Source organism: Thrips palmi, unplaced genomic scaffold (genome assembly GCF_012932325.1).
Source record: "Thrips palmi isolate BJ-2018 unplaced genomic scaffold, TpBJ-2018v1 HiC_scaffold_16, whole genome shotgun sequence".
Taxonomy (NCBI): Eukaryota; Metazoa; Arthropoda; class Insecta; order Thysanoptera; family Thripidae; genus Thrips; species Thrips palmi.
In genome coordinates this window covers 16,796,460-16,821,888 of record NW_023144625.1, presented here as the reverse complement: position 1 = coordinate 16,821,888, position 25,429 = coordinate 16,796,460, and the positions used below count along the sequence as shown (strand labels likewise).

Sequence of the window (25,429 nt, the reverse complement as noted above, 5' to 3'; positions counted from 1 at the left end):
TTGCGTAGACGACTCAGGCTTTAACATATTTGACTCAATGTTCAATCATCGAAATTGTCATACATATTGTGGTTTTCCAAGTGGCTAAAGACTCTAAATCCAATTTCAATAGAATCAATAGGTACTTTGTCAACAGTGTGGAAAACAAGTCAGGATTTAGGTGCTCCCTTCCAATCAACCACCTCAATACCACCCAGCATTCCCCACACCCGTCTTAAGTGGCTGAACCAGTGTAGCAACCAGGGACCACAGACGGACAAGCTTTGGGTTTAGGCCAATTCTTTGAAGGTACCATTAATTGTTTTACATTAAACAAGAACAATTTACATACATCATAACTTTATTTTATACCTGTACAATCTAAATTTCTGTGCAGACAGAAGATAAGCAAGCTTTTGAATAATTATAATACATTGCTTGTAGCAGAGCCTTCATGGGATACCAGTTTATTTTGACATTTTGAAAACGTAAAGAACTCATAAAACTGTACATCAACCATAAACTCTAATTTGTACACCTAGATAAAGAACATAAAAACAATAATTTAAAAAAACCGAGAGAAGATTGTACGGATTATATCTTGCCTGATATGATACAAGAAAGAAGGGAATTACAGAGTTAAACTATTACCCAAAAAGGCTGCTATGCACATAAGTTTCTTTTTTTTTTTCTTAAAAAAAAATGGCATGTTGTAAAGAGAAGATTTATGTCTGTCCTGCAGATCTTTGCTCTCCTTCAACATCCAAAGAAAGACAATATAAAAGACAATTGCAAAAGACAATGTGCTGTATAGCTGGGTGGGAAGAATCACAGCATTTGAAAAATGCCAGAAATTGGTTAGATAATCCATCATGTTTACACAAGTGGATTTATGAAACATCACATGAGGCTCTTGACTCACTGGTGCATCCAGATGATTTTAAGACAAAAGCAAATTATAAAGTTTGGTCTTCATACAGAATGTACTACTAAATGGGTGAAAACAACAATATCGCAACCAGTAATGGGGGGAATGGAATCAGTTAAGGACTTTCCCTTACTCTGTATAATATATAATATTTATATATATATAATATATATATATTATATATATGCATGTATATATAAAAATCTCACACACTCAAATTCACAAGAACGCATCCATTCACACCAGCGGAATAAATGAAGGTGAACATTATTAACCAAATGCAACATAATGACAAAATTTAGGTGGAAAACTAAGCTTGGTTTTTAAAAATTTATTTTGCCAGCCTTAGATGCAGAGGCCACTTTCATTTTCCACCAAAGCAGACTGCATCTAAATCTCAGTACGGTTCATGGCCATGCTTGGGACTAAATTTGATGATGCGGAACATTAACCTGAGTGAAGTGTTTTGCAAACAGTCAGGTTGATCAGCCTTATTTTTGCCTGGTGCAAATGATTTCTTACAAATAGTGCTACAGCTTGTTACTCCTATCAACAGAAGCTGCACCAAATCTGATAAAACTTACAGACAATAACGGTGAAGAACAAAGTTGATGAACAATCCCAAACAGTACCCCTGCTTGCTCCATGCTAGCATAGTCAACTCAATCATCTCACTATTCCATTAACAATAAATTAAAAACCAATAAAGTATGAAAAAAGGGTACCATCAAAGTGACACTTGAGAGAATCACAAAACTCATCAAGGGACACTACGATGCATGTATCAAAATAACATCACTTCATAAGAAAATGCAGAATCCTTGCATCTATTGGTAATATACAATGGACAGGGCAAGTGCCAAGTACAATAAATCTGCATCATTGCAAGTTCTTTTGGGTGCACATTAATTATTTTTCTTTCACAGCTGAAAATCCCAGGTGACTAAAATTCTGGCTTACAGGGACAAAAATGAGAACAATCCAAAATATTACTGAACACGGTTTTAAAAATACATAGTTCTCAGTGGCTGCATACCTCTTCACTTAAAATTTCACAATTTAACCAATAATGAGTATGGTAAGTTTAGTAATCATTCTAACCTCAACATCACTATTCACACAGTACACAGAAAAAAATGCACTAGAAAATTGCTGTTGGCACTTAAGCCAGTCTCTTTTAAAAACTGTATGACAGCCCACCAGAGCAGGGGGCTTGATGAAAGGTAGCAGCTGAGGGCAACGGCAGATCAGGACTTCACTTATTCACATGGCCATCCATTGGAATTCATTGTCAGTCATTGTTCCATTCTTAAATTTGTTCCGAGCTGAGCAAGCGGCCAATTGAAGTGCCTCACTAGTGCCTCCACAGAGCATACCTGAACGAAAATACAATGAGAACCCTAAACCACACAAATGTTTAACACTTTCAGGAAAATTAATAGAATATTTACCTTATAAAACTGGCAAAAAGTGTGACTTAAAAGCCCAGAATCACTTGCAGCAGTTACCCGCTGCCTTGGGAGAGCCATCCAATTCCTGAAGGCGCCTGCCTTGGTTTGTGGAGCCAGCTCCAGATGCCTGTTCGTTTTTAGGCAATTTCTTTGCTACGATAGGAAAGAAGAAAACATAATGGAAAATTGTAAGGCTTAATCGACATTGAACAATAGAAGACCAACAGCTTTCATTTCAAGTATTTTAGAAACTAAGCCATTAACTTACCAATCGCAAGAAAGATCTCATTCACATTCTTTGCAGTTTTTGCAGATGTTTCCATGAACAAAAGCCCATTTTCATCTGCATACGTTTGGGCCTCCTCACACTCAACTGCCCTTGAGTTGGCAAGATCTGCTTTATTGCCTGCTAGAGCGATTACAATATTGGGAGATGCCTGTCTCTGAAGTTCTTTTACCCAGACCTTGGCACGTCCAAACGAATCCTGAACCACACATAAACACAAATCATTAGTATAATCACGATAAATTGATATTTCAAACAGCAGAAAATATGAGAACATCTCACCATATTAGTGATGTCATATACAATAATGGCGGCTTGGGCTCCACGGTAGTACATGGGAGCCAAGCTATGATATCGCTCTTGCCCCGCTGTATCCCAAATTTCAAACTTAACTGTTGTATCTTCGAGACACACGGTTTGCGTTAAGAAAGCAGCTGTAAAATAAGGATAATTTAAGGAATAGTTTTCATCCTCAAAACAGGATACATCTTACAATGTTGAATCTCAAAATTGATACTCACCACCTATTGTGCTCTCCTGATATTCGTGAAATTGACCCTTGACAAACCTTAAAACTAAGCTTGATTTCCCCACAGCTGATTCACCAAGGAGAACCAGTTTGAACTGGCATATTTTGCCTTGTGTCTGCGGGTTAGGCCGCTGGGCTGGTCCACCTCGGTTAGCCATGATTCACACTGTAAGGAAAACAGGGTAGAACAAATCTATTAATGTCAAGAGAAGCTGAATAAGAAAAGTAAATGAAATCTATTGTATAGCTTTCAATACGTTTAATACAAAACATTGATTCAGCCAATATACATAGGACAACTTAGTGGCTAAAAAATAATCCAGTGACAGCCATGCTTCATTTGGCACATATGAGTGCATCCATGAACAAAGATATTGAGGACATTTAATAGATCCCTGATTGTGAAGAAAATGTATGAACACAAGATGCAGCAGAGAAAGACATGTCAACTGTCACAGAGCTAACTCAATATTTTTTCAAATGACAAAATGAAGCAAAAGTTGCACATGAGCAAGCTAGCCTCTGTACACTTGATAAGGACCAAATTTACGACTTTTTGAACGACAGATACAGAGTAGCATGAACTGGGGTCGCGCACAGGTGCAATCGGGGCTGGTCTAGCCTGTAAACAAGTGCACCGACTGGTCAACACTTTCTGGGTCAGCGAGTGCCTCTCTCTCCTCCGCGACACCAAACACTAGCCACTAGAGCCGCACGGACGGAGACACCGTTCCGTCGAGCCTCAAATGCAACCCTTCCCTTCGTCAAGTTCCGCTTTGCATCAGCTGACTGCACAATACTCGGCCATACCGAAGTCGTTCCATACACCGTACACATACACAGGGGCCAGCCAATCTGACAGATAGCGTAAGCCTAAACCGCTCCTCGGCCAACTCAGACAAAGGGCTGACCCGGCAAGGACGGCGGCCCCTAAACGCCCCCCGGTGGTCACTGTGCTTGGCTCCACAAACCAGCGCAATTCGCTCTCAAGTTGACACTCGGACTTCGGCAGGGTCGTACAGAGATATGCTCCTCTTAGGCCTAACCTAGGCCACAGTCACTCATTGTTAATACGCGACCCTTCTCCGTCACTTTGATCGCGAAGCCACGTACCCGACAAAATTTAAGCGTTCCAGTCGTCGAGTTGGAGTTTCCTTGAAGCAAATTTACTCAATTCCGAGATGTGGTGGTGGTGGACAACTTGAAATCACTGGCTAAACAAGGCCTTGATGACTTCGCACACACAGGAAAGGATCGCACGCAGCAGTACAGCGAGCGACAGCGCTGCTGCTGGCAGAGCGGCTGGCAGCGAAACTCCCCGTCCACGACCACAAAAATAATGTACTCCTCCGCCGGCACCTTATTTTCGTTTAGCCTGTCCTCTTTACTTCGAATAGAGTAGCTCCCAGGGGCATCGTGATAGAGACGCGGAGCTAATGGGTTAAAATTCGGGCCGGAAATGACAAGTTGTCTCCAAGTTTAGGGGCAAACTAGTGGGATCTATATCGCGCGGTGCCGGCGGAGTGGTAGTTCTCGCCTTTGCGTTACGTCATACGAGAAACCGCGAAATTCAATCGGAGACGCGAATCGAAATAGCGACAGAGGGAAAACCCGAAATGTGGCATTTCGGACGCTTCCAATGATTTACGAGCTGATTGCTTTGGTCCTGTTTCTTTTTGTCTTTCCATCAGTATTGAGAGACGGTTGTGGCATGGTTGGGGATTGTGTGTGGGGGGGGGGATAATACTCAACAGAGCTCATTTTATGTTTTCAAATATAAATTTTATTTGTGTTTCTGATTCTTTTATCCAGCAGCGTGCTACAAATTGTTAGGTTGAGAGTTTTTCAAGTTCAAAAACTTACAAATTTGAAAGCAACCAGAACTCATTAGTAATCCTTACAATGAGAGGTAAATTTCAAACATTCAAAAGTTAAAATATTATCTTAAACTATGAAAAAAAAATAAAAAAGGATTTCAGTCAAGTGTGCACTTCAAAAATCAGCGCATGAAATTCAAACAGACGACTTACTACATTAAAAACAACAATACCATTAAATAGAGACAATATTATTATCGGGAAAATCGTAAAATAAGATATTATTTTCCCTCAAAAAATTAGAGAGGATTGGTCAGAACTTCCCAATTATAGTTATCCAGTAGTTACAGGCAATCGGAATGCAAAAGGTTAATAAATAAGTGTTCCAAAGGAAACTGGGGAGAGGGCAACTGGTCCGGGCCATGGCAGTAAATTAGTTACAAAAACGGCAAAAAGTGACCAAGTTGCAACAGAAACTCAAGAGATCGTGACACATATCACAAGAACGACGTCAGTATGAACAGAATAAAATGCACGTCTCTTCACAGTGGACGACGCCATCGGAGAGACTGGGTTTGTCGGTCAGTGGCGGTGCACCGCATGCGGACGCGGCCTGCGAGCGTTCAAGATGAACGCCGTCGCCCCGGACGGTGTGAGCTGCGAGAGGTGGTGCGGCGCCACCACGCCGGGGACGCCGACGACGCCGACGGGGGTGTGGGGCGTGGCGGCGGGCGCGGGAGGGGTGGCCGAGCGGCCCAGCCAGCAGAGGCGGGCCTGGGGAGCGGGACTGCACGACGCAGTGGCGACCCCCGTGCCACCCGTCAGCACCGACGACGAGCGGGGCGGCGACGCCTGCAGGCTCTGCAACAAATCGGAAGTCAGCTCAACTGAGGCCGACGAGCTGCCAAACGAAAACGGAATCAGTCTCTAGCAGGGCGGCGCGGTAGACAGACAGACTCGCAACGCGCATTGACAGGAACCACGGCCTGCGTCCATTATCTGGCACTACTCGGGGGCGGAGTGGAGCAGCCGCGACAGACACACTTATGGCAGGCAGGATCCGGGCGGGGGAGGAGGAGGAATAGGAGGAGGAGAGGCAGGCGGACGGACGGACGGACAGACAGACAGGCAGACAGACGACGCACAGACATCCTGCCCCGCGGCCCCGCAGCATCACGAACTGGCGGCGCCCCGGCGGCCTGGCCTAGCCGGCCTAGCGCACGCGTGGTAAGCAATAAGCAACAGATTAATCGCGCGTCCACGGCGGCGACGGCGGCGTTTCAGTTTCGGGCGGCCTGCACAGTGCTGCTGATAGAGACCGACGCCACTCGACACCGGCAGGCAAGCCGGCAGCGCGCAGCGGCGTGGAGTCGCGGTGGAGGCGTGGTGGAGTGCGCGGCGGCGCGGTGGGGCGGGAGGGGCCGGCCCGGAATCGCGAACAGCGGATTGATGGACGGCCCCTCCGCGGGCCGCTTGTCCCGTGGGGTGATAAGCGGCCAGAGAAAGTAAATCGGACTGGATGAATGCAGAATGCAATGCGCACGATGCGCACGCTGCGCACACGGTGAGCGAGCCTTTGCAGCACGGCGGCACGGCACGGACCAGCACGCACGGTCAGGGCCAAGCCAACGCGTACTTATCACCCAGGCGCGAAAAACAGCAGCGGGGGCGTCCGAGGTGCGACGGCCAGTCAACGAGTGGAGGGGCGACGAGGGTGGGCTGGCTGGGCCTGCCCGGGCTGGGCCGCCTGGGCAACGGCCTCTGCTCGTCGGGCCCGCGGCTCGTCCGTCTCGTCCCGCGGTGAGGGGCGCCACTCAAGCCTTGGCCGTCCAGCCGGCCTTCACGCCGCCCGCCAGCGCGCCTGCCATGCGCCGGGTAGGCAACCCCCTCGCAGCAGTGCCAGCGCGTTGCCTACCCGGCCACCTGACAGGGGCTCTTGCAGCTCTGCAGCGCGATGACGACGCTTCCAGCGCAGTCGCTCTGTGACGACTGCGCTGGGTTGCGCGACAGAGGCCGCGACGCGCGAGGCAGTGCTCCACGGTGCGAAATTTCAATCACAATCGGGCGAAGGCTGAACGGCGGTACGGTGTACCCTCGGGTGTACCGCCATGTTGCGCAACGCATGGTCACACATACCCAGAAGCCCGAGTCGCACAGGTCGGCGTGGTCGCTGTAGTCCCAGGGCGCCAGGCCCAACGCTCCCTCGGGGCCCTCGGGGCTGGCCGTGTGGCGGGCGTGGGGGTTACCGCCCCTGCCACTGCTGCTGCTGCCGCTGCTGCTGGCGCGGCTCGCGCGCCCGAGGCTCCCCGCCGGCCCCAAGAGAGCCCCCGTCCAGGATCGCCGCGGCGTCGGCAGTGACCTGCACACACGTCGAGGCACACGCCTCTGAGGGCGACTCGAAAAGAAATACGGTTACAGACCGAAACAAACAGTGCTTACCTCTTGGCGCTGCCAGCTCGGAGATCGCGGACGTCGTACAACCCCTTCCGCGCTGCAGCCAACGCACCGCCTGAAGCAACAAGGAGCGAAACGCGAGTCGGTGACGTGGTGCCGACGTGGAGCTACAGGTTACTGAGTCAGAGGGCGAGGACAGCTCACCGGTGTCTGGGTCGTCTTCCAGGGACGCCGAAATGCCGGCCAGGCAGCGCGCCGACTCCACGTACTGCTCCTGCAACTGTGCAAAAGGCAAAAGTTAGTCTGCGTGAGTAACCACAGCGCCACCGCCGACGCCAATGGCCAGGCCGAGGCCCAGGCGGCCAGGCTCTCGACAAGGCATACCTGGGACGCCAGCGCCGCGTTGTGCGCCCGCAGCTGCCCCAGCTGGTCCCGAAGCTGCTGGTTCTCCTCCAAGACGCCCTGCAGTTGGCCCTGCGAACAAGGGAGACGGTGGTGAGGGCAGTGACTCCCTCGGCCCGGCTCGGCCCCGCAACGCTGGGCGGCGCAGGGCGTTGGCGTTGGCACAGCACGCTGGCTGTGTTTACAGTGCAGCTGGCACCGGGCCAACACATCCTGCTTGGCGCCGCGCGCGCCGCGCGGACCTGCGGGGACCACAGCACGTGCACGCAGTACTCCTCCAGCTTGCGCGCGCGCAGACGCCACCGATCCGCGCCTGCCGCCGCGAGGCCTTCGCCGAGGCGGCGCAGGTGGCGCAGCTCGTCCAGGTAGCGGTGCCGCAGCCGGTCCAGGTCCAGGTCGCGCAGCTGCGCCTCCAGCTCGAAGCCGCAGAGCACGCTGAGGACGAGGCGGTGTGCCTCCGCCTCGCTGCCGCGCAGCCGCAGCACCTCCATGCCCAGGGCGTCCACCTCGTCGGCGCGCCCGGCCAGCTCCTGCTCCAGCCAGCTGCAAAGCGGTGGGCAGGCGACCGTCACCGTCAGGCTGGACGTGGCCGGGCAAGCCGCGCAAGGCCTGAGGCCCTAGACGCACCTGACGCGGCGCTCCACGGACACGCGCAGCTGCCTCTCGGCGAGCTCGGTCAGCGCGCGCACCTCGCTCTTCGCCGGGGCCGTCGCCGAGGCCGTGTCGGGGGCCGCGGGGGCGGTCTGCGTGGCCGAGTCGGCCGTGGGGGCGTGGCGGCGCGGTCGCAGGATCATCGAGACCGTGTCGTGGCCGACCTCGGACACGCTGAGCGCGCCGCGCACGGCCGACTCAATCGCCCTCACCGCCGAGTCGGCCTCGACGTAGCCCTGCAGGCAGTCCTGCAGGCGCGCCACCTCGCCCTGGAGCTGCGCCACCTCGGCCCGCAGCTCGGCCTCCACGGCCTCCACCTCCAGCTTGCGGTGGGGATCGGGCGCGTCCGGGGCGATGCCGATGAGGCCTTGCATCTGGGGCGCCACGTAGATCTCCTGCACGGTGATGCGGCCGGGGCAGAGGTCTAGCAAGCCGTCGATACCGCCCTTGGCGTCCGAGTCTTGCGACGTGGACAGCTCTGACGCGGACAGCAAGTCCGGCCTGGCCTCGGCCTCGGCGTCGTCGGCGCTGGTCGTGTTGCTGAGCGCGGCGTGCGGCGCCACGGGCCTGGTGGCGGTGGCCGCCGCGCCGGCGCGCCTCACCGACCTGGGGGGCGGACGGCGAGCTGAATCGGCTGGAGCCGACACTAGAAGCGAACACTCCGCGGGCGCGGCGCGGCGCGTCGTGTCGCGTAGGGAAGGCACCGTGACTCCGGGAGGTGCGTCACGCACAGTCACGCACCGCCACCTGCTGCCAGCGTCGCCTCGCCAGTCGGTACCGGCTGAGTCATCGCGTTCCGTCCCTCACCGCCGTGAAATGCGCGGTCTACCGGCCTACCGGTGTTAGTGGTACCCTTCCGCTCCGCCTCGACTTTCGCCATCGCGCCAGGCGGCGGCTCGCGCCTCGCAGTGTCGCTGCTGCCGCGGTCCCTAGCAAAGATCGTCAACGGGTGGATCGCGTTGGATCGTGCTCGCCAACGTCGGTCCGAGTCGGTCCCGAGCCAAGCCCTGGCGGGCGTGGGTCCGGCCGGCGACTGGCCCAGCTTCGAATCCCGGCAGAAGCCTGCATTTTTGTCGGTCTCTGGTACCTTTCAGGTTCTTGAAAAAGAATATCCACGGTATTTATATATGCCGTGAAATGTTAGTTGCGGTTGCAGCTCTGAAATCGCGAAAAAAAATTGAAGCGCCGCCGGGACTCGAAGCTGGTCAACGGTTTGGGCCAAAACCGGCGCTTCGGTTTGGTTCCGAACCGACCCGAACCGACGTTCGCGAGCACGATCCATCGCGATCCACCCGTTGACGATCTTTGGTCCCTAGCCCGCAGGTGCACCGGATACCGACAGAGTACGCCTCGCAACGGCGGGCGGGGCTGGGCCGAGATAAGCTGCCGACTGATTCCGAGAGTCGTTTCCATCGCTCTGTCTCTCTCGCACCTATACGGGACGGCCCATGCTCCTGTGAAATAGAACTCCTTCGGGAAGTTAGCACAACCAACCAGCTATGAATATGCAGCAGCGAAAGCTACCACCTGTGCAACCAGCCCATCTGAGTTACGGATGTGAAACCACCCCAAAGGCTCCCAGTTGGAAACCCAAATTTGAACTCCAACAAATGAGTGCGAGAGAGACTTAGCAAACGACTCTCGGAATCAGCCTGCAGAGCAATATTTTCCCTGCAAACAGCGTCAGCGTCACGGCCCAGAAGTACCTGACCGTGCGCGGAGGGGCCCTGGCGCGACCGGCGCGGCCCGCGCTCGTCGCCGCGTTCATCGCCGTGCTCACGCCCGCCGCAGTCTGGTCCCGGTCCCGGTCTCTCCGCCGCTCGCGCTCGCACGCGCACTTGGGACTCGGGGGCGGCGGGGGCTCGCGGGGCTCGGCCTCGCGAGGCAGGGGCGTCTTCACGAAGCTCCTGTCCCCGATGAAGAGATTTAGATGGCGGTGGACACGAAGGCAGTGCCGCGTGAGGCCCTAGCGCCCTAGCCAGGCCCTGGCCTTGCCTGCACGCTTCGCAGCGCGCCACGTTGCGCAGCGCACGGGTCTTCTTCTCCAGCTCCTGCTTCCGCCGCCGCTCGGCACTCTCGCGCACCCGCTGGTACTGCGTCCGCGCGCCCGCCGCTGCGGCCAGCGCCGCCGGCCCGTGTACCCGGCACCGCCGCGCGCTCCACTCCGTCACGCCCGCCACGCCGGACACGCTCCTCTCGGGGACGGCCGCGGCGGAGGACGCCATCGACACCTCCGCGTCGGCCGCCTGGACAAGTGCCGCAGTCAGGCCGAGTGCGGAGAGGCGAACCCGCCGGTGACGGTCTTCGCCAGCCTTGACCAAGGCCTTGACGTACCTGCGATTCGCAACGTGGGGGCTCCGGGAACGGCTTGGGGTCCCGCTCACGATCGCGGTCCTGGTGGCGGTCCTGGTGCCGGTCCTGGTCGCGGGACTTGGTGCTGCCTTCGTCGGTGCTGCCGGACTCGCAGTCCTTGCCGGCGTTGTCCGCGGCCTCGGCCTCGCCGACGTCGCTCCCAGCCGCGTCTCTTCTCCGTCTCCTTCCGGCCTCGACTAGCAGCAGTCCCATGGCGGCCTGTCGCACGGCAGTCCACTTGAATCAGGTGTTTTTAAGACACCGCACGTGGCCCTCCAGCTTCAGGTTCAAAAGTTACCTCTATTCTCGCTTCCCGCTTCTGGCTGTCCTCTGACTCTGAAGACTCACACCATTGCAGGCCAGCCCAGTAGTCCTGGCGGACAAGGGTTGTGTGTAACTGGTTTTCCGTTTACCTATTCACGGTCAGGACGGTGGTAGGCAATCCCGCCACACTGCGTGACACTGCGTGACAGCTTACCTTGTCCTGCTGATCGATGTCTGCCAGGGACCTCGCTGCCCGCTCCCACTTCTCGCGGAATTCCCTCAGCTCCCGCAGCTCTACCTGTTCATCACTCATTTCCATGCGCGCTTGTGTTTCTTTCAGTTGAGTTTGTAAAGATTCCAACCGTGATTTGAACTGGCATATCTGTTGAGAATAATTTTCCAGCCTTCCCTGGAGCTCTTCTGTTTCAGATTCAGCTATGTGTCTTCCCTGCTCAGCCTTCCAGACCTACGAAACAGGTATAACATTTCTCAACAAAGATTGGACGGAATGAGAAAACAAAACAATATGTTAAAAAGATCGGCTTTGCAAACCTGCTCTTTGAGCCGACAGATCTGTAAACTCTGAGCCTGGCACTGTCTTCGAAACACCTCAGCCTCCCGCTGGAATATTGAAATTTATGATTTTAAAAATATTATTAGTTACTTAAAGGGTCTAAAACAATGGGCAATAATGACAGGTGACAGGATGTATTTTCTTTTGCAATGCACTTGTTAGCTGTAAGAACCTCGGTACTTATAGATAGTTGGAATAAAAATGCCATATAATTTAAACATGATGGTGTGATTAAACTTTAAACTTAATCATGTTATCGCAGTAAAATATTTAATCTGGGAGGTAAATGTTGGTAAGTGGAGAGATTGGGTGGTGAGGGTTGAGGTACAGCATCTTCATAATACCTGAGAAGAATTAACAGTTGATAGGGCTTCACGCTTGACATTTTCTGCGTGCAAACGCAGATCTTGATAAGCTTCACGCAGGTCTCGGTACCAACGTGTTTGCCGCGACACCTCAAAACACAATGAGATCAACGCATGGCACTTGGGCTTCGAGGAATCACCCCTTACAATGCCTCTAAAAGTCATCACAGACAATGATTCTTAACTAGCAACAGAATGGCAGCTCACCTCTGAGAAACAGTCTCGATACTGCACCAGCATTTCACTAAGGTCTAACTTGAGGTCACGGACAACTTGCCATTGCTGTTGGAAAAGACAGCCTTAGCAGTCTCAGAATCATGTGAGAAAGTGGGTAATGCAATTGTTATCGAGGCTGAATAAACAGCCCGCTCAGTAGTATTAGCATTAATATCTTAATAACATGCACAACCAGCATGCTCATGCAGAGACTAAATGAGCAATCAGCAGAAATTGATGATCAAGGAAAAAATCACCTGAAAATCAAATTTTGCTGGATAAGGCTTCTTTGACAGCAGAAACCGTGAAAATATATTATTTCTTGGCGAGCTCTCATAGGTGATGGGGCAAATTAATGAATGGAAATTACATTCACATAATATAAAGTACAAGTTTCATTTATTAAATGTAATAGATTTGATTTAAAGATTTGACAGTACACAAACCACTGTGAAGAATACACTTTTGTGTTTACTACATAGGCTTTGGGACCCCTGTGGTTCATGCAGAAAATGTACTATACAATAAGCATGAGTAACAAAGGAACACAAACTCTTTGCCTCAATAATGAAGCAGAAATATGAGTCCATGGCATTCTGACAACACACAATATCATAGGTACCAGAAAATTACAAAAACTATGAGAACATAGCCTGGTTTAGAATCGTCCTCCAATCAAAAATTATCAGACAAATTCATGACATTTACACAAAACTAAGAATAAAGCTATAAGTACAGTAACATATGGTCAATGTAAAACCAATTGAGCATTCATATTGTAATGTACTACTGTAGTCAGCTGGGTGGGACATTTCAAAAATTGTATGGCAACATCAGAAATTAATAAGATATCTATAAGCAACATTTAAGCACTCAACACAAAGAAATAAAGCCCAAGTACCAATGTGATTCAAAAAATATCACAGACAAGCATTCACCATTTTAAAATGAATAACCATCAAGGATTCTAAGAATGTGCAAAATAGTTTAAGAAGCTCAGCATAATTAATAATAATAAGAATAGTGACATTCAAAGAATTAAGAACTGTCTGAACAAAACTCGTTTGTACATAGTTTTGAAAAACCCCTCCTTTCAGTACCAAACCCATTTACAAAACTTCATTGAAGTTAACATGAACAATTGGACACTCAGTAATAGGGTAATGCTTACAAAAAAAGATTGGACCAGGGTTGTTGAAATTTATAATCTGAGAACATATTACTAAAAAACAAATTGCATTAAGATAACAATAAATTAATATGAATATCATAACAACTTTAAGATGAAAGATAAGAAGAACTTGAGTTTGATGCGGGAAAATTCCTAGGACCACCTCTTATCTTCCTGAAATTGATTGAAAACTGATCGTAAAAAACAAAAATCATAACATAGCTCTCAAGCCTTAAAAACTATTTGTGAAAAACAACCAAGCAAGATAATAATAAATAATAATAAATTACTAGGAATATACAATAAGGAACTCAACATGCGCAATGGGAAATTATGACATAACACTCAATTACAAGGTTCAAAAAGAAGTACAGTAAAAGCATTAAGATCTAGAATAGCAACTCAAATGAGCTACTGTATAGTCCAATAGAAATGAAAACATTTATAATTTGATCTACTATGCTGAGGCAAGAGAAATGGAACTTCAAGGCAAGCTTCAAACAAGCCATAGAAAAAGTTAGAGAAAGAAACAATGCATTGAAAATGAATTGAGGACACACTGTTACCCACAATACAAATGTTCAGAGGCTTAGGTTAGGCATCTTTAGTGTTGTTAACAGTTTGAAAGTAAGAATAGAGATGCAAAACACACAAAACCATTAAGATGTTAAAGAAAACAAAATAAAATGAAACAGGATTACATGGATGATTCACAAGGGAACAAAATCCTTGGTAGGGCTAATATTATAACTATTATTTAAGTACACTAACTCAAAAACAGTGTAGAGGAAGAGTAATATAACAAAACAAAAAAACACAGAAAGGCGCTACAAAGGGGTAGGTTATAAGAATCACCACTTCAGTCGATTTGAAATTGTATGAATTTACATTACCAATAACAATTTAAGTATCACTAGTGAAACCAATGGAATCCAGCCCCAAATCTGTCAATGGCAATAACCATTCACAAATTGAAAGCACTTTATCACCTCACAAATGAAGTGATATCATCAAGTTGAAGTGAGTAAATCCACAGAAGTGGTGTGTGAGGATGGGGGCACTAACTCACACATCATGCACACGGTGCTTCCTAGCGGCTGTGTTGCGGGTCCAGCCCCACACACCGCTGCTGCCACTCACTTCATCAGGCACTCCACTGGCGGTTCCTGCAGCCTCATCTTGATCTGATTTTTCTACCGAGGAACTGGAAGGGCCCTGCAAAAGATTCACCTTCAGTCATGGAAATTCGTGTAGCACAAACTTGATGGAGCAAACAATAATTTAAGTAAATAAACCTTTCTTCATCATAAGAAGTTTGAGAACAGCATGCAAAATAATGAAAAAATTGATCTTACCGTTTTCTTTTTTCCATTCTTCCAAGGAAGAGCAAAGGGGCTTTTACTCACACTTTTGTCTTTCAGCATTTTCATCTCCTCACGGGTGCGATCTAATGTATCTTGTAGAATATTTATCATTTCTTCCTTGTTTGATAACTGTAAAAATAAAATAGGTTAAAAAAAACTAAAAGGAACAGGCTAAAGCTTCTGAATCACTCCAGATTTTCCTAATACTAAATATATTACCATAGTTTCTTTAGCTTGTAAATTCAAAGCCACTGAGTTGAGCTGAGAACTCAACTTTTCTGCTTGATCCGATGAATCTTTGAGCCTTCTTTCATACTGCTCAATGAGAGCCTGCTTGCTGCTCAGGGTCGACAGTTGATTGCGTACTCTAGCTAATTCTGACTGGAGCTCTGCAACTTGTAATGGCCCAGAATTTGATTGTTGCTCCAATAAATTCTTTATACTGTCTCTTTCTCTAATCTGCAAAAATCATAGATATTCAAGGACCTCCAAATAGCCAAATTATTCATATAATTATAAAATCTTCACTTACTGTCCGTTCATAATCTGACTGGAGATCTCTTATTTGACGTCTGGTACTGTCAAGAGCTCCTTGAAGTTCATTTATTGTTTGATCCTTGGTGTGTAATAGCTCATCAGTAAATGATCTTCTTGAAATTTGTTCTTTCATTTTCTCAACTTCTCGTAACTTAAAAGATATAACAAATATGTAAGACATGTTGAAAAGAAAATCCAACACACAGACTAGGAATCCTTAACCAACTTACACACTGGGCAGCTTTTTCTTCAGCATCGCGCTTCTGGTGCTCCATTATAGTCAGATTGCTTAGAAGTTCAGCATTGCTTTCTTCCAAGCGTTCTACTTGTTTTAAACAGCTGCTATTGTCACTGTCTCTACAGCTATGATAGGAAGATCCATCTGAAAACTCTCTCTGGCTGAGTCTGTCCGCCTGAAAATTTAAGAGACAAAAAGTTTTATTACATTAGACCAGAAAATAAATTTTGACCCATTTATGAGAAATGTCTTGGCAGGACAAACAACACTTATTTCAAGGCGCAATTTTAAATTTCACACAAAAGTGAAGCCACTGCAGCCCTGCTTTGGTATAAAGTATGACAAGCCCTCTCACCGACAGGAGCCAAGTCGATAGAAACATAGCTACACATTCGGAACGGCACGGACCGAAAGAGGCAACCTTTGAACGCTCTCCTCTGGGGACGGGCACACACACGCACTGCCCTAGCGAATTAGGGTCGCGCTGCAGCTGCACACGTTGTCAGTGCATTCAACCGGAAAGGTGGGAAGCGGGACACGGGGATGCGGCACGGGGAGCGGCACGGGGACGCGCGGCGAGGCGCACGGGCACACTGTCACCTGCGGCTTCGGCGCCGGAACCGCACGCACGAGGCGACGCTACGCGACGCGCGGCCCGCGGCGTGGCGCGTGTTTATTCATAGACCGCGTGGCGGACTGGCGGGAAGGACCAGGGCGCGGGGCGGCGCGGGGCGCAACGCGGTGCAGGAACCAGGCACGCTGCACCAGTGGCGTGGCACGGCACACGGCGTGGCACGCGACGTGCAGGGACTGCGGCAGAGAGGACGGGGCACCGCTAGTGGGGTGGCCTGGCCGATCCAAACTGCACTTCATGACCATGGGCTGGAATTTTTTTTGGGTGTTCTGGGGACCCACCTGAACACTTTTGCCCGCAGAGGCATTTCGATTTCGCGTGCAGAGCCAAGATGGCGGCCGTTTTAACGCAAAATTGAACACTTTTGACTTGGATGCGTTTGATCCTATAGCTTCCCTCATTCTTATCCGATTTTCACGATCCAAGAATTGATTCCCACCAAGTAAGGTCCAAGGAAGACGATGCCGTTGACAGATTCACGATATCTCGACAAGTTTTGGAGCAGTAACGTGTCAAAAGTGAAACATTGGCCCCGAAAAAAGGCAACATTATTTTTGAACCTTAATAGACAGTTACCTGTTAACCGTATCAAAAAATTGCCTTCTCTGTTCGTTGTGCGTCCTTTCTAGACGAGTAATTGGAGCACAAATTCCGACCTGTGCGCCAAACCGTTTACGAGATACGCCCGTTCGAAGGGTGCCGTGTCGGCCCGGAGGAGGCCGCTCTGCAGGGACTTTCCCTAAGGGGCTGATAGGCAACTCGCTCGACGGCCGCTCCCGCCAGCCGCGAATCCAGCGCTTAACGACTGTTTTTCAACGCAAATGTGGCTTGTTTAGCCTTGTTTGTTTCACCACCGTTCTAGAACTTGCTTGTATTCCATATGAACCCATAAAACCTCATCTAAAGGGGGACCATACTGAAATCACAGGAAAAGTAGCGATATACATCGGCAACTTTGGCCCGTCCCGTAGGTTCATTAAGAAATGTGTGAATTTCGCCTATGTTTAACCCTGACGGGATTTAAACCTGAGTTGGGGTCAAAATAGATTAGGGGTGTAAAAATACCGGTAAGATTCAAAGATACGTAAATAACGGTAAAATACGGTATTTTACCGTATTATACGGTATATTTGGGTACAGTAAAATTTTATCGTTTTGATCCACTTTGCTGCGATACAGCTCCAAAACTAAGGCGGCTAATCACACTCCGTAACAAAGGTGTTCTAAAGGAAGGCCCAAAGACCACCCACCCGTTGATAGAGAGCGATTAGCCGCCATAGATCAGACGCAGTGGCTGCCCGAAGTCAGCTCAAACCACGATTTCTACGCATTCGACACTGTTTCAACAAACTTTGCTGTAATACCGCTCCCAAACTAAGGCAGCTAATCGCACTCCGTAACATGGGTGTTCTAGAGGAAGGCCCAAAGACCACCCACCCGTTGATGGAGAGCGATTAGCCGCCTTAGATCAGACGCAGTGGCTGCCCAAAGTCAGCCCAAACGACGATTTCTACACATTTGATACTGTTTCGACAAACTTTGCTGCGATACCGCCCCAAACTAAGGCGGCTAATCGCACTCCGTAACAAAGATGTTCTAAAGAAAGGCCCAAAGACCAGCACCCCGTTGAGGGACAGCGATTAGCCGCCTTAGATCAGATGCAGTGGCTGCCCAAAGTCAGCCCAAACGACGATTTCTGCACATTTGATACCGTTTCGACAAACTTTGTTGCAATACCGCTCCTAAACTAAGGCGGCTAATCGCACTCCGTAACAAAGATGTTCTAAAGAAAGGCCCAAAGACCAGCACCCCGTTGAGGGAGAGCGATTAGCCGCCTTAGATCAGATGCAGTGGCTGCCCAAAGTCAGCCCAAACGACGATTTCTGCACATTTGATACCGTTTCGACAAACTTTGTTGCAATACCGCTCCTAAACTAAGGCGGCTAATCGCACTCCGTAACAAAGGTGTTCTAAAGAAAGGTCCAAAGACCAGCCACCCGTTGACGGAGAACGATTAGCCTAATAGGCTAAACAAGCCACATTTGCGTTGAAAAACAGTCGTTTAGCGCTGGATTCGCGGCTGGCGGGAGCGGCCGTCGAGCGGGTTGCCTATCAGCCCCTTAGGGAAAGTCCCTGCAGAGCGGCCTCCGCCGGGCCGACACGGCACCCTTCGAACGGGCGTATCTCGTAAACGGTTTGGCGCACAGGTCGGAATTTGTGCTCCAATTACTCGTCTAGAAAGGACGCACAACGAACAGAGAAGGCAATTTTTTGATACGGTTAACAGGTAACTGTCTATTAAGGTTCAAAAATAATGTTGCCTTTTTTCGGGGCCAATGTTTCACTTTTGACACGTTACTGCTCCAAAACTTGTCGAGATATCGTGAATCTGTCAACGGCATCGTCTTCCTTGGACCTTACTTGGTGGGAATCAATTCTTGGGTCGTGAAAATCGGATAAGAATGAGGGAAGCTATAGGATCAAACGCATCCAAGTCAAAAGTGTTCAATTTTGCGTTAAAACGGCCGCCATCTTGGCTCTGCACGCGAAATCGAAATGCCTCTGCGGGCAAAAGTGTTCAGGTGGGTCCCCAGAACACCCAAAAAAAATTCCAGCCCATGGTCATGAAGTGCAGTTTGGACGCCCATACGGGAGCGGGGCCACCCCACTACGCGGGGCACGACAAAGTGGCGCGGGGCAAAGAGGGGAGGGGGGGCGGCAGCCCAGCTGCGCTTCCGAGGACCGCCGCGGTGTGTCAGGCAGCAGGGGCGTCTTCTAGGAGTCTAGGCGTGAACGACCTCGCAACAACTACCACTCCCACCGCCGCGATGCCGCCCGGCTCCCTCCTGACGGCACCGATGGGGACGCCGAGATACCGTAGGCAGGCCAGAGGCAGGCCAGAGAGGGACGACAAATTTTACAGCCGCGTGTCCTACTCACCGTCTCTATTCATTCTCATTTAGAAAAACAACAACAAAATCACAGACAGCCTCAGAGGCGACTTCTGGACACGTTCATGAGTCTTTTATAAAGTCAAGTTTTCTAGGACTTCTCAATTCTTAGTTAACTATCTGAGCTATCTTTGACATTTTTTGAAAACTTTTGATGGGCTTCCTGTTGCTATAGATTTATTGTGAGCAGGATCTTATGGAGTTGCTGCCCCCTTCTGGCCCCTCTCTGAGATACATCTATAAACAGGCTAGTGCGCGGGCTAGGGCCAGAGGGCCGATCGCCGTCCGGTCGACTTTCGGCTCTCTTTCAGGCCGCGGGATTTGGGGTTTGGGTGCGACAGGGCGGGGCGGGGCGCGGCGGGACAGGACGGAACGGACGGAACGGGGAGCGACGCCACGGCACCACGGGACCCCCTAAAAATAGTCAGCCTGCCCACGGCCCCACCCCACGCTACCCCGGGGCTGGGCTCCAGGTGAGGCAAGCAGCTAGGGCCACATAGGCAAGTACATAGCCGTACCTCATACCGCTCGGCGAGGGCCTGCTCCATGGCCTCGATGCCGTCGCGCATGTTGTCATGCGAGGCGTCCAACTGCTCCTGGAGCTTGTCGACCTTCCGTTCACGCGTAGCTCTGCGCTGCTCTCCAGCCCGTCTCTCGTTCAGCTGCACAAGTAACAGGAAAAAATATTTTTTAAATAATTTTTACAGAAAAAAAAATTGAAATTGAGGACGAAGGTATAGAAAAGTTATTAACTTACAAAGTCTTCTGCCTTGAGGTGCACCTCCTGAATGCAGTCCTTTGCCTCTCCAAGGGTCTTCTGGAGAGAGGCAGCATCAGTCTCAGCCAGCTTCAATTGAGCACTCTGCAAAATTTCTTTAGAAGAACTTGATACTTTTTGAATTTCTGCTACCTGAAACAATAAAGACATGATAATAGCAGCATCCTGTAAGTTTAACAACAATATTGATAGATTGAAATATATCCATACCTTGCTTTCCTGAATTTTCAAATCATTGATGATTGCTTCAATTTCATCCCTTAATTCTTCCACAGCAGCTTGCCCTTCCACTGTGCAGAGACGATATTCCTCTAGTTCCCTGAGAGTTATCGATGGACCCTTAGACACAGAAGTAGGCTGGAAGAGTCAATAAAAGCACATTAGCAAGAATTCACTTAATTAGCACCATATTAGAAGATGATGATAAAATATAAAAATACTTTGTTTGACTTCTGAAGGTCTGCAAGTTCTTTTTCCAAGTGTGAAACTCTTTTCTTCTGTGCACAGACTTCTTGATCTTTCTCCAAAATCTAAAAAATTGCACACAATACTCAATATAAGAGAATGTGACACTTTCAAGTTGAATGGAAACAGTAGTTAAAAGCTAAATACCTGTTTCAACTGCTCATCTAACTGTGATCGAAGGAGATCAATCTCTCCTTGAACACAATGAGAGGAAGATGAAATTTCACCATCATCAACACCAGAATCACTGATACTACTCGCTTCAGGGATAGATGGAAAAGTTGTTCTTCTAGACTTCTGCAACAGTGAAGTGACACATCAATTATGAAGTAATTCTTAAGCATAAACCACTCACTTCAAATGATATTTAACTAAAATTTACGTACATTATCATAGTCACTTCGAGACTCACATGAAATCTACAAAACAAAAACAATTAACATCATAAATTTAAATATGGAAAATGCTAAAGTAGGCACTCTTATTTGTAACATTTTACACCAACAAATACTTTATTTTAACTTGTTTTCTTATGGTAAATTTTTTAGGTTTGAAAGCCTGAGTCTACAACAATGGCAAGCTGGGGTTCAACAATGGAGAGAAGGGTGCCACCTACTTGGTGTGTGTACCAGGCAAAAATAAAAAAGACGTGATAAAAGTCATGACAGCCACTTTCAGCACATACCTTTAGTTAAAATCAACTTCAGTGGAAAAATTAAGTACAACACAAAAGTATTGCAGTTTACTATTTCTTTATTTGCAACTTAGGGGAAGGCAAAAGAATACTAGAAGAAGAAGAATGGATGGTGCCACATTTTCTGACAGAAAAATAACCAGTGGAATTGACAACATCTAAATCACTTTCATCCGTTTGTTTATCAGATGTTGTGAACAACGACTCTACAGTGTCACCATGAGTAGTCACAACATCAGAAGGAAGGTTTATTAAGATATGAGCAATTTCATTGGTATTCATGGGTATTGGTGGTATATGAGCTACAAGCACAGAATCAAACCCGAAGCCAGTATTTTCAAATCCACATGCTTCTTGGCTAAGACTCGGCAAGCAGGTGAAAGAATTACAATCAATAGGAGCAGTATAGAAAGATGTTTGATCACAAACAGTCCCAGCTGAACAGCTGCAATTATTACTGGAGCCCAATTTTCTAAACTTGGTTCCTGCCCCACTTTTTGTCTTTTCCACTAAGAATTGTACTTTTTGGGGGGATTTGGGACTAGGAAAATATCCGAGCAGGTCACACTTTTCATTTTTAGTATCCTTCTCTTCAGAACTTCGTGAGGTGCCTTTGGCACGGCCACTAGAGGCTTTCCGTGCATGAAGGAAACACTCCTTTTCTTGTAAAATCTCTCCACACTCCCGAATATTAAATTGATGCCTTGGCTGATTCTTCATATTTAAATTGATGGAACGAAATTTGCTCTTTGCTTTTGTTTTTGAAGTATCTTCAAAGTGTGACTGTTCTGACTTGGATTTTGAAAAATACTGGGAGTTCGTATGAACATGGGACGGTAATGATTGGGAGCATTTTAAACCATGCCGCATGTTAAAAGTCTTCACTCTGTGAGGTTGGCAGCTATTATCAGGCAGAGCCGAATCTGACGTACTCTTTTTGGGTTTAATGATGCTTGATTTAGCATTGCAGGACCTTTTGCTTTGTAATTTGTTATAACCAGGTGACGGGGAAAAGGAGGTTGGCACTTCAACACCAACAAAACTCATCTGGGGAAAATTAGTAAAAATAGCTTACAGGTGGGCAGGGGCCTAGCGAATTACAATGGGGTTGCAGTTACAGCTAAGTATTAAGTATAACACAAATGTTACACTTAAACCAAGGGGGAAAAAGGGGAGGTTAAAATTAAACAGTACATACCTTACTTCGAGCAATTTTTAGCTCATTTCTCATCTCACGTATAATGTTATCCTTAAAATGGGTCTGCATATTGGCATTTTTCACTTGTTCATCTAACTGATGAACTTCTTTCCTAAGCTCTAGCATCTGGTCGTGTTTTTCAGCTACTTCTACAGTGAGTGCTGCTTTGGTATCATAATTTTTCTACAAAAAGAAATGGTGCTCTACAAATAACAGTGGATTTTGGTTTATCAACTCTACCACTGAACAAAAGAAGATATACTTACTTTTTCCAGTTCCTTGACGCAAGAAGCTAGAAGCTGGACTTGCCTAGTGGCTTCTGCAAGTTGCTGGCGAGTTGTTTCCAGATCTTTGCTCAGATTAACCATTGATGGATCAGAGGACAATTGAGGAGGAATAGGTTTTGAAGCTTCTTCAGCCAACCTATCTCTCTCTGCTTTGATCACATTACAATCTGATTCCAAGTCCCGAACTCTGGAGATGAGAGCCGACACTTGCTCCTGCTGCTGTTTTAATCTTTCTTGAACCCATGGAGTCATTTCACTCTGTCCACAAGACAATGGATTTTAAGTTTAGTTTCATAAAACATTGAGAAATAATAAATGTTTCTAAACCTTGCACAGTAAGTAAGATTTTGTTAAGTACTGACCTCCTGAGTGGCTGTATATGTACATTCAACTTGTGAATCACCGCATTCTGTTTCACAATTTAATGCTATTTCTTGCATATATTTTTGTTCTGTTTCAACTGCTTGCTTCACCTTCATAGAGAACACACATTGTTAACCAAATTAAACAATGCAATGAGTCACAATCAAGATACTAATAATGATGATAATAATACCTACCCTCTTTGAAGTCAAGGTAAAAATGTCCTGCATTTCTTCAATTCGTTCTAGCAAGTTAAGTATTTCCGCATCTTTATCAGCTAACATATTTTTAAGACTATCCACATCTCCATTGATATTTTTCTGCATTAGAAAGAAAAAAGAATGATCACAAATTTATTTTAAGCTAAAATGTTTATTTTGTATTTATAGAATTAAACATTTGACATGGAATCAAGTTTAATTTAAAACAACTAGTTTTGTTATGTATTTTCTGATTCATTGACAAGTAAGGAAACTGTTATAGTGCAATCATAGCCTTTAAGTACCTGAGAGTTATTTATAGCAGCATCTGGAGTAGTAAGTGCTTGACCAGTCCTGTGAAACAAATATAAGACAGGCTAGATAAGAAAAATATTTTTTAAAAAAATCATAAATTGCTAATAAAAAATTTAAAGGATTTTCAAAATAATTTTAAACATAGAGGAAATAAAATGATGAAGCAAGGGCAAGTGCTGGTTACCACTTACAAATGCTTATCTAAACAGGACTGCAATACATTAAAAGGTTTGTCTATGTTGGGGCGTATCTTGGACAGGTGAGGCAGGGAGGAGCGTAGATCCTCCAAAGAGTCAGAATAGCCACAAGACAGAGCATCAGGGGCCCCAATTTCATTATCCATGTTACGAAGAGGTATTTTACATCCGAGACTCAATGACTCCTTCTGCAGAGAGTCCACAGAATTATGGACTTTAGGATAAGCAGTGTCAGTCAGGGCTTGATCAGTCTGGCTTGCCGAATTGTGAAACTGTAGAGAGTCTCTTTGGAAATGTGAAACACTGTGAGCGGAGTAGCTCAGTGCTTTTTCAGACATGTCGTTTGTAATTGGAACAGTACAAATAATAATTGTTCCTGAATCAGCAGGGATTGGGAAACAGGTTTGATACCCTTGGTCTGGACTAGCCATCCACACTTCCTTGCATGGATCGCAGTGCACTCTCGGAGATTCAGTGCAAATAAGACTGGGGGGCTTCATTCCATCACCAAAATTATTTGGGGATTGGTCTATCAACACTCTATCTGTTTGAATGCAAACATCACACATGGGGCCTGTTTTCCTGAGTTCTGGACTTAGAGGGGCTGGTATTTTCTGAATGAGGGATTTCCCAAAGGACCAGTTATCATTTGCCGCCCCACTGTCGGAGATGCTGTTGGGAAAATTCAGGTGATGGGGATGTCAGAGATCATGATCACACACAATTTTTCAGTGACCCATGGGATTGAAGGAGGCTTCAATCTAGCAAAGGAATAAATAGGATCAAATCGTTACCTCTTGGGAGACGTTGGCAGGAGGTTCTTGTTAACAGTGTGAAGCTTCACATTATCAACAGACCAATATCCCTGCTGATTTGCTTGGTTGATGACACCCAGTAAACTAGAAATGTCATCCTGAAGATGCTGAACTTGTTGCCTAAGATTCAGTTCAATTTCACTCTTCTTCACCAAAAATAAAAAAGGAATTTTAGAAAATTTTATTTGAAATTAATTGAGAACAACCAAGAGTAAGTGAGAAATAACATTACCTCTCTTTTGGCTAGATGTTCATTGCGTTTGATTACCAAGCTTGTTTTTTGGAGCTGTTCGTGCATCAAGTCGACTCTCTTGAGCAATTCTCTTTCCAGGTCCTCTACAGTACGTACAAGCATCGTATTTTGCTCAGTCAGGTCGTGAACCCATGATTTGAGAGTATGCATAGCAAGCTGTGAAAATAAATTCATACAAGGTTGTCTGGACTGATTTTAACCACTGTTTGAAAAGTCATGAAATATCTTTAAAAAAGGAACCCGAAATAAACTAAGTGAAAGTAATTTTCTGTTAAGTTTGCAACATCGGAATACGAGAATGTAAACCGTTTCTGGGTCAACCAATCCAAATTTAGATTTGGAAATTTAACACATTGCCAAAATTAAATGAATAAGGACAAGAACTGAGAAATGTACCTCACTGTCACCGTCGAGCCTCTTCAGTCTCTCAGCGTACAATCTCTGGAATTGCTCTAGTATACCAAGAGATTCTGATTCACCACAAACTGTTCCATTGGAACCATTATTGCATGATGCCTTATCTCCCTCATTCAGATCGTTTGTCTGAATACTACCCGCAGTGTAACCACTCATGTTAAACAGTAAAAACACTTAAAAACGTGTTAATCTTGGATCAAAATGAACATATTTAATTACGTTGCATTCTGACAAAACGATGTTGACGTTTGAGAATTATGCTAGTTAGGTTCAAGTTAATTCGTTTCCCATGCATATTACAAGTTCGACGACAACTGCATATTTCGCCAATTAATAGATGGTGA

At 47.2% G+C, this 25,429-nt stretch overlaps 2 protein-coding genes across 10 annotated transcripts; both read right to left on the bottom strand.

The window, feature by feature from the left end:
- Positions 1–322: 322 nt before the first annotated feature.
- On the bottom strand, positions 323–4,481 carry LOC117642806 (ras-related protein Rab-5C). 3 transcript variants are annotated; one of them, XM_034381368.1, is made up of 6 exons: positions 4,287–4,481; positions 3,166–3,339; positions 2,927–3,078; positions 2,627–2,843; positions 2,359–2,511; positions 323–2,283 (listed from the first exon to the last, which is right to left on the bottom strand). In XM_034381368.1, exons 2-5 carry the CDS (start codon positions 3,329–3,331, stop codon positions 2,399–2,401), a joined length of 648 nt encoding a protein of 215 aa, XP_034237259.1. In that variant the 5' UTR covers positions 3,332–3,339; positions 4,287–4,481; the 3' UTR covers positions 323–2,283; positions 2,359–2,398. The 3 variants fall into 3 exon arrangements, with proteins under 3 accessions (XP_034237259.1, XP_034237261.1, XP_034237260.1); XM_034381370.1 differs by lacking the exon at positions 4,287–4,481 and adding an exon at positions 4,145–4,168; XM_034381369.1 differs by lacking the exon at positions 4,287–4,481 and adding an exon at positions 3,984–4,008.
- A 1,377-nt stretch (positions 4,482–5,858) lies between these two features.
- On the bottom strand, positions 5,859–25,269 carry LOC117642802 (intracellular protein transport protein USO1-like). 7 transcript variants are annotated; one of them, XM_034381357.1, is made up of 30 exons: positions 25,065–25,269; positions 24,648–24,824; positions 24,395–24,561; positions 23,394–23,442; positions 23,086–23,208; positions 22,888–22,998; positions 22,505–22,783; positions 22,239–22,421; positions 20,733–20,765; positions 20,494–20,643; positions 20,322–20,411; positions 20,092–20,238; positions 19,861–20,013; positions 19,622–19,765; positions 15,511–15,693; positions 15,276–15,431; positions 14,963–15,202; positions 14,735–14,872; positions 14,520–14,594; positions 12,200–12,274; positions 11,972–12,082; positions 11,606–11,674; positions 11,268–11,519; positions 11,088–11,162; positions 10,772–11,026; positions 7,769–7,858; positions 7,589–7,664; positions 7,430–7,499; positions 7,127–7,349; positions 5,859–5,891 (listed from the first exon to the last, which is right to left on the bottom strand). In XM_034381357.1, exons 1-30 carry the CDS (start codon positions 25,239–25,241, stop codon positions 5,874–5,876), a joined length of 4,089 nt encoding a protein of 1,362 aa, XP_034237248.1. In that variant the 5' UTR covers positions 25,242–25,269; the 3' UTR covers positions 5,859–5,873. The 7 variants fall into 7 exon arrangements, with proteins under 7 accessions (XP_034237248.1, XP_034237243.1, XP_034237244.1 ...); XM_034381352.1 differs by lacking the exon at positions 5,859–5,891 and having other exon boundaries at positions 6,887–7,349; XM_034381353.1 differs by lacking the exon at positions 5,859–5,891 and having other exon boundaries at positions 6,887–7,349; positions 10,772–11,008.
- Positions 25,270–25,429: the final 160 nt, after the last annotated feature.

What these genes read in the sequence shown, in the direction of transcription:
- LOC117642802 (XM_034381352.1), bottom strand. Translation starts at nt 25,241, where the DNA reads ATGAGTGGTTACACTGCGGGTAGTATTCAGACAAACGATCTGAATGAG. An exon ending in GGAAGACGACCCAGACACCG is followed by an intron (nt 7,500 to 7,588) that starts GTGAGCTGTCCT and finishes TTGTTGCTTCAG; the next exon opens with GCGGTGCGTTGGCTGCAGCG. An exon ending in CGAGCTGGCAGCGCCAAGAG is followed by an intron (nt 7,350 to 7,429) that starts GTAAGCACTGTT and finishes ACGTGTGTGCAG; the next exon opens with GTCACTGCCGACGCCGCGGC.
- LOC117642806 (XM_034381368.1), bottom strand. Translation starts at nt 3,331, where the DNA reads ATGGCTAACCGAGGTGGACCAGCCCAGCGGCCTAACCCGCAGACACAA. An exon ending in TATATGACATCACTAATATG is followed by an intron (nt 2,844 to 2,926) that starts GTGAGATGTTCT and finishes TGTGTGGTTCAG; the next exon opens with GATTCGTTTGGACGTGCCAA. An exon ending in TGAGATCTTTCTTGCGATTG is followed by an intron (nt 2,512 to 2,626) that starts GTAAGTTAATGG and finishes TTCCTATCGTAG; the next exon opens with CAAAGAAATTGCCTAAAAAC.